This window comes from Lygodium microphyllum, unplaced genomic scaffold (genome assembly GCF_053477565.2).
Source record: "Lygodium microphyllum isolate KBCC unplaced genomic scaffold, Lygodium_microphyllum_v1.1.10 scaffold_31, whole genome shotgun sequence".
Taxonomy (NCBI): Eukaryota; Viridiplantae; Streptophyta; class Polypodiopsida; order Schizaeales; family Lygodiaceae; genus Lygodium; species Lygodium microphyllum.
This window is the reverse complement of record NW_028229514.1, coordinates 21,205,608-21,218,184: the sequence shown is the minus strand read 5'-3', so window position 1 is coordinate 21,218,184 and position 12,577 is coordinate 21,205,608. Positions and strand designations below refer to the sequence as shown.

General features: G+C 42.3%; 1 protein-coding gene across 1 annotated transcript; it reads right to left on the bottom strand.

Moving 5' to 3' along the window:
• Nucleotides 1-1,755: 1,755 nt before the first annotated feature.
• On the bottom strand, nt 1,756-7,670 carry LOC148009401 (uncharacterized). The gene is made up of 4 exons (XM_087673554.1): nt 6,526-7,670; nt 2,578-2,778; nt 2,428-2,484; nt 1,756-2,335 (listed from the first exon to the last, which is right to left on the bottom strand). The coding sequence occupies exons 1-4, from the start codon at nt 7,624-7,626 to the stop codon at nt 2,078-2,080; spliced, it is 1,617 nt and encodes a 538-aa protein (XP_087529680.1). The 5' UTR covers nt 7,627-7,670; the 3' UTR covers nt 1,756-2,077.
• Nucleotides 7,671-12,577: the final 4,907 nt, after the last annotated feature.

The following is a 12,577-nucleotide window of genomic DNA, read 5'->3' as shown; positions in this document are numbered from 1 at the left end:
CATTGCTCCAATCGGCTCACAATGATTCTACATACCATATAGCCAACACTTCAGTATTGGTGAGACGATTGTTAGAAAATACCTGCTACAACATTGTGGAGATCTTGGCTACTAAATTAGATCAACCTTCATCTCAGTTCCATCAAGTGAGCGTCTCAGGGAGATTATTGTTGATTTTCAAGCACTCTTTCCCAATATGCTTGCAGTGCCATGGATGGCAGCCACATTAAGCTTGAAAGAAAGCCTAATTTTGAGAAGATTCCTACCCAGTACTAGTGTAGGCACTATTTTCATTTTGTGGTCCTCCAGGCCATATGTGATGCACATACACAAATTTGGGATGTCTGTGGGGGCTTCAAGTGGTGCAAATGATGGTTGCCATTGGAAAACTTCCTCCATCTACAAGCAGTTCAAGGACCCACAGGTGCTTCAAAAGCCTGTGTCCTTCATGTCCAAGGGATTCAAATCACTCCATACTTGCTCGTAGACTTTGGCTACAGGGGTTGCAGGCATCTTATCAACCCCTTTGAAGAGTCCCACCCTCCAGCTAGCGATGATTGGAAGCTTTTTAATAACCACCTATCCCAAGGTTGTGTGCACGTCAAAAATGCTTTTGGCATTCTGAAGACCCACCAATCTCGGAAGTGGTTCCTTGCACCAACTGCGGCTTGCGCAACACATGCTAGGAGAAGGACAAGGAAGAAGTAAAAAACCAAGACAATACTGCTCATTAGGATGCACTTTCTGCCTCCAGCAGCTGCAGCATCAAGGTAAAACAATGAATTTCATTTTGCAATGCAAGTGGCAGCAGGGCAGGAGAGAGCGGGAGTGTGAATGTGGTATATGTCTATCTGCTGGATTGAGTTAAACTGGAGTCTGGTATCTTTGATTGCTCTGAAATCTGAACAGAGAATTTGCAGGTGTGCTGGCCACAGCATAGAATGAGAGAGAGACGGAGAGATTCACAAAAAGACAGATCGTCTCCCCTCGGTGGCAGGATAACAGAGAGCATCAGAGAGAGAGGACTCACAAAGGACGATGCAGGCTTGGAAGTCGGGATTGTGTGCAGGCTAACAAAGCTTTAAAGAGATTTGCTGGTTTTTTGTTGCATGGTTTTTAACTTTTTGGGAAAACCACCTTTTTGGGAGCCCTTTTTTGAGCTAGCACGCCGTTAATGTGAGCATCATGTGCGCAGAACAGCAGACTGGTATTCTTGTTTCATTAAACTGTGCGTCCCACCAGTCCCTCATGTTCGAGGGTTATCAGCAAAGTAAGTTTTGATCATCTCCTCTAAATTAAGCTTACCTTGAGCTCCGCTAAAATGAAACCCACAAGCATTTCTTAACTCCACTGTCATTGACAATTTGAGAGAAGCAATCCCCAATTACCCACACCCTTCCACATCTTCAATTCTAGGCTCACTGACAATTCTTCGGCTGAAGATTTCCTGGCAGCTTCACAGACTTGGGCATTTCCCCATATGAGCACTACAACAGTAATGCACTTGTGCTTAGACGTTTTTTAAGCACCAAATCTTTACTTGCTAAGACAAGAATTCGACTTCTATTTTGACATTCACTCCTGATTCAGTTTCAACAAGCTGGCTTCAAAAGCAGATGTCTAAGGAACTCTGTGCTCTAGAAAGACAGTACGTTCTCCTAGCCATTTCTCTCATAAAACCAATTAAAAGGACCTTGTACCGTGATGTTGCAGTACTGGAGGAAGCTGACTCATTTATGTTCATCGATCACTGGCTTAACCCATGTACTCTCTCCAAAAAGTTATAACTGTAAACCGTGATAGCAGCTCAAAAGTTTAGCTAAAACGCTGCTTGCTGTTAGCTGTTAGGCATTGTAGCAGTTGGAACTTTCCATTCAGCAGCTATACTCGTGGTTGTTAGTGCCTCACCATCCATTAACTATACATTTGTCTTTTGATGAACGGTCTTGCATGTTGATCGGTCCATGCATCAAGGCAGAACCCTGCAGACTGGCATTGAAGCCGCTACAAGGGGTGCCCTTTTAACACATTTGTGATTGCCAAACTTACACATTTTATAAGACATGATCGTAGTAGATTACAGAGTAAGAAGGCCCATTTTCGAGGTCTCAAGCTGTAATGAACGGCTAAAACCCACCAAAGGACATGGCCCATCTGCTGCCTGTTGTGGACGTGCCCCTTTGGCACATCTCGGACACCGCTTGCCATGAGTCACCAAGAGACAGTGAAGATCAAATTTCAACTCATTAGGGATCCGATGGTTCAGGTGCATATAAGCCTTTTCCCTGTCAGCATTGGCTGGCACCCAACCCAACGCCTTGGTGATACGAAACACCTGCATATGTAAAGAAGTCTTGAATGAGGAAGAGCACTTGTTAAAAACCGGCCCATAAGACAACCCTCTGTTTGTGGGAGGCCAGGACTTACATGAGTATCAACTGGAAACTCGTCTTGCTGTAGATGAAACATCAGTACACAGGCTATCTGAAATAACGACAATAAAACCAAACCCTCCTGTTAAATGTGGGGTCAAAGAAGAAGAAATCCTAAATTCTGTATTGAGCAATTGTCAATTACCGTTTTAGGTCCAACACCCTTGAATCGAGAAAGTTCCAGCTTTATTTCATCTATTTCCATGTTGCGCACATACTCCAGACAAATTTTACCCTTCTCATTGTGTAATATATTTAAAATGTTCAGGATTCGTGATGCTTTGATCTCTGCCAATCCTCCACATCTGATTGCATCCTCCACATCCTTTGGCTTAGCACTATAAACCTGGATACAGCAGGTAAAAAACCAATGAGAAGAAATGATTCTTTACTTGAAGCAACAACCTCGTGATGATACTCCATTTCTCCATCGATGTCTATATAAAAGAGAAATGATCTGCAAAATGACTGAGTCGTACATGGTTGAGTTGGGAGCATCCAGGGATTAAAGTATGCTCAAGACACTTCTTACCATGAAATCTCGATGACATAATGTCCACTACTTTGCAAGACTGACAGATACCTTAATTGAAACGGGCAAGCTGGGACAACAGTGTGCACAGGGTATGTTTTGCATGCCTCATAAGTAGACGGCGAGAAAAGGCATGTGTACATCAGTAAGATGGAACTGCTGTGTGGCAGTTGCCAGAACTCTGAATGTCTGGCAAACCCTCTGAGAGAGAGAGAGAGAGAGCAGAAATGTATTCCAGCAGAGGAGAACAACCTATCCAGAAAGGCAAAGTTGGTATGCCCTGTGAAGTGGACATACAGAATAGACAGTACATGAGTAACATGACAGAGTGTGCACAAAATCTAGGCATATAGAGAATGCTGACCTCAGTAGGCTTGTAACTTTTATTGTCAATGTATGAATCATTTGTACAAGATTATGAACATAATCAACAATCAAGATGCGCTCTTGCACCCGTTACAAATCCTAGCACGTCATGTATGTGGATTTGATAATAAGTTGCCTAGAACTAGTATACACCTTACACCTTGATGCAACACGGATCGTGGTTAATCCTTTGACAAAGATGGCAAGGTTTATTCCTAACAAGTCCATATTGAAGAGTCATGAATTGGCTCGATGATTGGCATGGCACCTGTGTAAGTTCAATTGCCAAAAGGTAACACGATGATAGAGATCCTGAATTCACACTACTGTGTCTGACAGCTTTTCAAAAATTAGAAACTCATCTAGGCTGGTACTCTTAAGGTCACCCTGAAGAAACACACAAACAAACTGAAAGGACAAATCACAAAAAGTAAAATTTGATAAGAGCATGCGTTTCTGAGACACAAATCGATCAAGAATGATACCTGCTAGATATTGAGTTCATTAGAGGAAAAGCTACAAGGCAACAATTTGATTACCAAAGGACTGCCCATTCATTGATAAGACTAAGATCACTGCACTGATTGACAAGGACAACTGCAAGGTGTAATCCACAAGAATTTGAATTGCTTTTCAATCAAAAAGCTAATAAATAACGTCATAGGACCTATCCAAATTATTGGATCGAGTGAAAGGGTCACCCTAATGTAGAGGCAGAGGCTATTTGAGCCCAGCTTCACAGCTGAGACAGCAATTTAAGGGAGAAGTGCTACGTCCCCATGCCCTAGGGTTAGATCAGCCTGACCAATGCAAGGCATCTACTGATGTTAGGAGTTGGGCAGTCTGTGTCTAAGGACACACAATTTGAGGAGATTTTGATGACGAGGATTCCTTACTCTTGAGCTCTAGGCCATCAGAAAACTCCACAACAATGGAGTATGGTCAATACTAGATCCTCAGATTGGGCAACCAGAGCCATCCTCACTGCTAGCCTGAGGGTGAAAGGTGAGCCAATGTGGTTCTGTGGCTGGGGGATCGGTTAGTTGTCAGACCTCATGTTGCCGTCATTGTTGATCCATGAGAAGGCCTAACATTGTTGATCGAAACGAGCTATGCCTCAGCTTCATCCTAGTCCTTCCCACCTCAATTTCAATAAAGTGCTATCTTGTACAATCCCCCTTCATGTGTAGCAATGTAAATAGTTTTTGGGGCTCCTCCAAGTAGGGGCTCTAATTGTGCTTCAGCACTAAAGAGTTCTTGTGCGTGAGGAAGGCAGGTGCATGTCCTACAAAATAACATTTCAAAAAACTGTATCAAGGGATTCACATTATCTTTTAGCATACTTGCTCTCATAACTTTACTTTGGTGGGGAATGTTTTCACTTTCAACGTTTGTGAAAAGCTCTTCTTAGCCAGAGAGATCAGTAAATCAGGGTGTTATACTTGCCTTAAGAAAAGGAGATCATCCAAAACAAGGGATTCAGATTTGAATATGTGCAATCTACACACCTGATACACGTCCAAGTCAACATATTTGGCACCTCCGAGGTTCCAGTTCAAACTAAAAATTGGCTATCATGGGCAACCATAACTCTAGTATGTCATATATAAACATGCTGAAGCTTGTCATTTCAAAGTATCACAATGTTGAAGAGATTGTGTGTGTTTTTATAACTTCTTGAGTCCTTGCCCACAAATAAGTGAACCCTTATAAAGCAAGATAGACAAGAATATCCACTGTGAACTGATGATTGGTCAGGGCAAAGGTGCACAAATTGTGTCCAACTTACAAAACCTCACATAAGCATTGATATACATACTGCCCTTAGCCTTAATAAGCCAATAATACTCATTCTTCACAGAAGCCAATAAATTCGTTCTTTCAAAAACCTCCATAATAAAGGGTAAAAAGCTTCACTATCTATCACACCTACACAATAGAGGCCTGCCAATAGTAGGGAAACCAAAGCTAATGTTTACAGATAGTCCCAAGTTTCGTTCCTGCAGATGTTGAATTTCAAGTTAACTGAATAATCAACACCAACGAGACATCAATGACAAAATGCACCTAAGTTTGACATGAAAAATACATCAGTTTAGGAGTATCTTTGCTCACTCAAGCCTGCCACCGACCCCTCATAAGGCCAGTGCTTTGCTAGAGCTATTCAAGCTTTCTAGGAGAATATATTGCCCACTGGCCATTTTGAGACGTGAACAAGGGAATCAAGCAAATGGAGAGGATAATGCCAACCAGTAAGATCAAGCACTTCAAGCATGTCAAAGAAGATATAGCTGGAGCCAAATGACAAGAATGCAATCAACTATGACAGTTAGGGGAACTGCTGATAAGATAGCCTCAACAACATGAGAAGTGAGATCAGTAAGCAGTGATTGGCCTAGCACCAAAGCTTACCAAATTAGCAACTGTATACATGAGGTATAATTATCGAATGAGAAAGACCAATCAGCAACGAATAACAAATTATGCTCTATCAAGACATAACAGCCATATTGTCCGTGCATTTTCCATTTGTTGTATTTCTTAACAGCATACCATCAGGTCACCCAATCAAGGACTCTTCCTTCATTCCAAGGAGAACCAACAGCGTCAAGCATTCTTCCAGCTTAAATCCTCATGAATTTCATGATCTGAAAACAATGAGGTGTTTGGACTTGTTAAAACAAGGTAGACCTCATAATGTATTACACAGCATATATGATATTTCAACTGCAACAAGGGCCGTCATCTTAACCTCATGTGCATATCAGCAGATTAACACATGGGATACCAGAGCATCTTGTCCAACACATAGAATAGCTCCCAAGCTTCAATGAACCGTGGAGCAAGATTGCACTGGCACCCTACTCCTTGGTGACCCTACCAAGGAGGAGGACCAATTAAGTGATAAGTTGACCAGAGCCAGCAGACTTCCCACAAACACACCATGTGAACATGGGTGTCCCACCAGGTAATGCACCAACAAGGCTTGAATCCACAAGCTCCCAATTGTAAGTAGAAGTGTAGCCCGCTAGACCATCATCTTTCAGTGCACTGTAGTAGTGCTCTGATAGTAGATGCAAAATCCATGCTTGTGGCAGGAAAAATTAACACAAACAACAAAAGACTGCCCTATGTACTAACAGCATAACAGCGCATTAGGACACTGGTTAGCTGGGGAGAGAGGGGATGTCTCACCTCTTCCCAAGTTGGGAACCTTCGTTTCAATGAGGCAAATGCCCGCCTGGAATTTGTATCTGTGGTGTTCTGAGAGAGAATGGTTCCAATAAGTGAGTCAAGTACAGTGCACCGTTCCCAAGGGTGCAGACCATCCATAGCAACCTGTTGTTTCGATGTTTCCTTTAGATGCATTTGCAGTCCCTTGACAGAAGAATTCACCTGCTTAGAATATTCCAAATCCATCACCTGTGGAGCAGTGATTCTAGCACTTCTATGCTTGGCATACTCCTCAAGGGGCCCGTGCAGCCTCCATAGTCTTTCTCTTACTTCCATGCACTCTTCTGGTGAGGGCCTCAGAAAAGAAGGGAAAGGACCCTGGTAAAGGATTGGGGCGTCGACTGCCTCAACCATTGAATCTTGAGAGAGGGCAGCCATTGCTGAAGGCCTTGAGCTTGAGTCCATGACGGGAACCAAGGCAAGGCAGTCTAAACTGCATGAATTTTCACCTCTGCTAACTTCTCTACTGTATGTGTGCGTCATGGCACCGCCACCTCTATCCTTCTCTGTTAAATCAAGGTCAACATTGCACTCTCTATCTGCAAATCCTGCAAAGGTCTCTGGCCCTTTCTTTTGCTTGGAGTACCGACGCCTTTTAAAAACCTCCACAACATCAGCACAATCTTCCTCTGCAGTCAAGGAGCTATGACCGGGCGTGTGGGAGAAGCCATTGGGGCTCACAGGAGAGGTGGCATGTGCCTTCCTCTTTGAACTTGGCTTCATCCCTGCCTCTTCTGCAGCTAGAAGGTTGACCGCAGATCCTTGAGCGGCAGATTTAAGGACAGTCTTGTCCGCCTCAGAATGGCGCAAGGCCGCACGAAGGGAGGGCGCATCATCGAAGTCGAGCTTACGCCTGCTGCTGTTGCTGCTGCGAAGCTTCTTGCTGGGGCGGCGGGAGCGGAGCATCTCGAGAGTGGCGGGGGCGAGAGAGGAGGAGTGGAGCTTGACGGAGGAAGGGGAGGGGCAGTGGTAACGCAGGGCTAGGCGGAGGCTTCTGCGGGCGGCCATGCGGGCATGACTAGTTACGGGTGCGGCGGTTGTGGAAGTCAGAACAGATGGCATTTGTATATCATACAGCTAACAAACGATGTGGTTGGCGGGAAGCTTACAATCGTGGCATCCCGCCAATCCATAATAAACAGAAATGCCTCTGTTATAAACCACACAAGTTACAACCATATTTTCAGATGTCACACGAGCCAGAAAGCAAACCAGCTACCAAGCCTCTCTCTCTCTCTTTTGTATCACAAATCACCCCCTTCATTTTCCCAGCAGGCAATGGACATGTTAAAAGAACGGAGGATCAATTTGAAGGTTTTATGGTGAAACATATATGAAGTCCTCAAGAGATAAAAGTCCTCATAAGAAAGGAAAGCAATCGCTTTCTTTCGTTGCTGCAAGAGCAAAACATTAGCCATTTCGTTGGCGTTGTCTTTTGGCAATGCCATATCAATGTATCTTTGAATATTGTTGTATGTGCCAATTCATTCAATATACATCTAAGCATCTTTAATGAGAGTTCTCACACTATCTTGATCATTTAACAACTTAACCCTCTTTAATGAGAGTTCTTGCACTATTTTGATCATTCAAGATCTTAACCCTCTTGGGGAGATAAACCTCACAATCACAAAATTTGATCATTCCAAGTCTTAACTCTCTTGGGCACCCGTTTATCTAATAATGTAGGTGCATAGAGACATGTATCTCTCTTTACACTCAGGCCGGTTACACACTGCCCTGGACGGCTGGGGCAATGTGCAATCCGTCCGTCAACTAGATTACACACTAGTTGGTGGCCAAGAATATAACAAGACAAAGCCTGGCTCTGTGGTATGAATGCTTGAGGGCATGATGATTGGCAAAGGCTCGATACTTGTCAGCCACGAAAAAAAATTAAATGTGAAAGTGTTGTCGTTTAGCCCAATGGCCACGGACAGATTTCAGGATGGGGGAGATCCCCCGCCTAGGAGTGTCCAGCGTCAGCGAAGATTGCGACCAATGAAACTACGACACGTACCCAATGGACACCTCCTTTTTTGTGAAATGGCCGTATGTCATTCGGTGTGTAATGGGCCTCACTCTAAGCATAGCCCTACAACCCCCACTCGCACTTTTTTAGGGCATTCTTAAAAGTATTGTACACTTGCCCAACATAACCAACTTGAATATGACATTTATTATATATGTTAAAATCAATCGATATGATCTTTTAGGGTTTCACAGCTTAACCAATTTATATGTTGCATTATCTTACAAACTTTGCCACTATTGAACATGATTTAAGTGACTTGATTAATTTCTACAATGATCTGTTCATTTATAAATTTGATTAACTTTACTTAGAACTACATCGGCGAACCTTCAATCTATACTTATAACATGTGGTCACCAAAAAGCACTTATTTTATTATAATGAAATTAGGGTCATGATTGTTGTCCCCTTAGTAATTGGCCTACTATTTTGATATACCAAGAGGTATTGGTTTAAGTATTGATAAATGCCTCAAAGGGGGGAGAGAGAGAGAGAGAGAGAGAGAGAGAGAGAGAGAGAGAGAGAGAGAGAGAGACACATAGATGGACCTATGTATACACCACAACCACCCCAACACATTAGCACACACCCTTCTATGACATTAGTAAATATGGGGATAGATACACATGCATACACATGTAACATCAATATGTACACATATTGATGGAAACACATGCAAATGTGTAAGTGCATGCATGTGCACATATGTAATATGGGAGAGAGCATGCAACATGGGGGGGGGAGAGAGAGAGAGAGAGAGAGAGAGAGAGAGAGACACATAGATAGACCTATGTATACACCACAACCATCCAGACACATTAACACACACCCTCATGTGACATTAGTAGATATGGGGATAAACACACATGCATACACATGTAACATACATATGTACATATATTGATGGTAACACATGCAAATGTGTAAGTGCATGCATGCACACATGTAATATGGGAGAGAGCATGCAACATGGGGAGAGAGAGAGAGAGAGAGAGAGAGAGAGAGAGAGAGAGAGAGAGAGAGAGAGAGAGAGAGAGAGAGAGAGAGAGAGAGAGAGAGAGAGAGAGAGACATATGCCTCTTGAACTAAAGAAGATAGAAATACAAGTACTAACCATAGATAGCAAATATGCATTGTTATCTTGACAATTATTGCTCTTGTAATTAGAAAAATACATCTCAATTTCTTACATTAGCTCCTCAAACTTTGCTCACCTATGTTACCATATTGAATACCAATGTACTATCACACTCAATTGTCTATGTGCTAGAGACCAATGTATTATCACACTTGACTATCTATGAAAATGGTACCACATGAGAAACGTGACCATTTATGATATAATATTGGAGACTTTATAAACGACTATATGCCATTTGATTACAAAATGATACCAGTTCATTGTGTTTGGAAATCGTAAACAAGGGACATTTTCTCTATAAGCGTGTGTGTCACACACACACACACACACACACATTCAAACATCTTGTGATTTTGGCAAAAGAACTCCATTGTACAAAGTGGCAAAGATATCTAATTGGTAAAAGAGTAAATATTTATCTTCTCTATGGTGATGTGAAATAGGTTGGGAGTGAGAGAGGAAGGGCATTGCGCATCCATGATCACTAGGGACCTTGACACTTGCACCTACACAAGTCAAATGCAGAGTGGTCAAAATCTATTTGAAGACTAAACGAGTGCACATGGGGACCCATGTTGTCATGGATATCAATGCTTGAAAAATGGATCTATTTGACAAATACATGATTCTTTGATATTTTGTTACTTGTTGGCTTTATGTGTAGAATATCTTAAATGAAATTTCAACATTTGCATGTGTTGTTGCAAACATGCATTATGCTTTGTGAGAAATAATGAGTCTAGATTTTGTGTTCTTTATATATTGTAAGAAGATGATGAGACCCCTAATTTGCATGAGTGGAACAATAGAGGAAGATGAGACACAAACATATATATGTAGGGAAGAGAGAGGTGTAACACCCACATCACTCCTGAAACACAACCATCCACATTGCTATTATCATAATACACAACGTGCACACATGTATGAACATAGATGAAATGTAAACATTGTCATCATGTATCACACAACCACACTTTTTGTGCTAAACATTACACATGCATGTGTATGCATGCCTGCTTGTATACACATTTGCAAGAAAAGTATGATGAGTTTGAGGTCTAAGAGGTGTTTCTATGTAGAATAGGCTCTTACTATTTTATTTCTCCATAACATGCCTAAATATCCTCTTGGCTTAACATTGTGCACAAGTGAGAGAGGGATAGCTAAAAAAGCGTATAATTTAGTGAATGCACTTATTACTCTATATGATCCATCAATGCAAGTCAAGGCTCGTATCTTTATCGATAGAAAAACCAAAGGTGATCCCAGAACACTAAGAGCATGCCATTCCTGTTTGAGGCATCCACAAAGTTCGAGAATAAACTTTCTTTGCACTAGGAACTGCACAATAGGGGAGTTAAAATAGCATTGTGCTACATACACCCTAAAGTCCCACACTTGCATTAGATCTTGATCACCCACCCTTGTGTGGGTACTAGAGTGGAGCGTTAGTCTCTCTAATTACACAAACGTCTATTCCATAGCCAATAACTTATGCATCAATTCTAAGGGTGGTTTCATGCATAGAGTCTTGACTAGACTTTCAAAGTAATAGTATTAATATTTTTAGTACATGAGCAACAAAAGAACATGTCACACCATGTTCACTTTACTTACAAGGCTCCCACAAAGTCTAGCCACACAAATACATACAAATGACTTCAATGTATGTAGTAGCCTTTGTCTCTCTAACTCACATATATGTCAACTAGTAGCCTTTGTCTTTGTCACTCCTCAAAACATACACTCAACAAAGCTAGAAGGTGCCAAATACACACACACACACACACTTTCTCTCTCTCTCTCTCTCTCTCTCTCTCTCTCTCTCACTCACTCTCTCTCTCTCTCTCTCTCTCTCATAACCAAGTGGGTACTCTAGTGGTAAGCCACTCATTTTATGTAATTAACACACTAACCCAAGTTCAATTCTCCCTTTTGTAACACCTATCTTAAATGACCGTACAAGATGTAGGAGTTGAATCGCAGACCTCCTAGTTACCACCCTATTCAACTTAACCAACTAAGCTACACATGTTTACTCTCTCTCTCGTCCGGGAGGTATATCAGATCCCCTTGTGAGTACCATTGGTGTGAAACAAGGATGCCCACTCTCACCGACTCTATTTGGGCTATACATTGATGAGATAGCAGAGTTTATTCAACAACGAGCCGGTGGAGGTATAGATCTCAGTGGAGCCACAGTTCATATCTTACTATATGCAGATGACATTGTGTTGGTCTCAGACTTAGCTCAGCGATTACAGCAACATTTATTAACATTGGATGATTTTTGCATACAGAGAGGCATGACATTGAACCTTGGTAAAACCAAGGTTCTTATATTCTATACATCAGCTCAGATACGCAGACTGAGTATTTTCATGGCAGCAGGAGAGAGTATTGAGGTCACTGGATCATATGTATATTTGGGAGTCACCTTTACAGCAGCTTCAGGGACTTTCTCGATGACACAGGCAGCTCGTGACCGCCTCACTAGAGGATACTCAGCATTGGCTCTTATTGAGCGACAGTGTCATCAGGCACATTTCCAGGAGCCCTGCACCAAGGGGTGGCTCTTTGATACTCTAGTCACTCCAGCACTGATGTATGGAGCAGCTATATGGGGGCCAGGCCTTGCCGATTATGTATGGACATTGATGGAGAGACCTCGGGTGATCATGATATCTAGATTGATTCGCAGCAAGGCCTCAGTCCCACATGACATTGTGCGAGTAGAGCTTGCCACACTGTCCATGCTAGTCGAGGCATTATTTCAGACAGTCTGCTTCCTACACAGATTTCAGGATATGGACAGAGATTGCATTGCATACAGA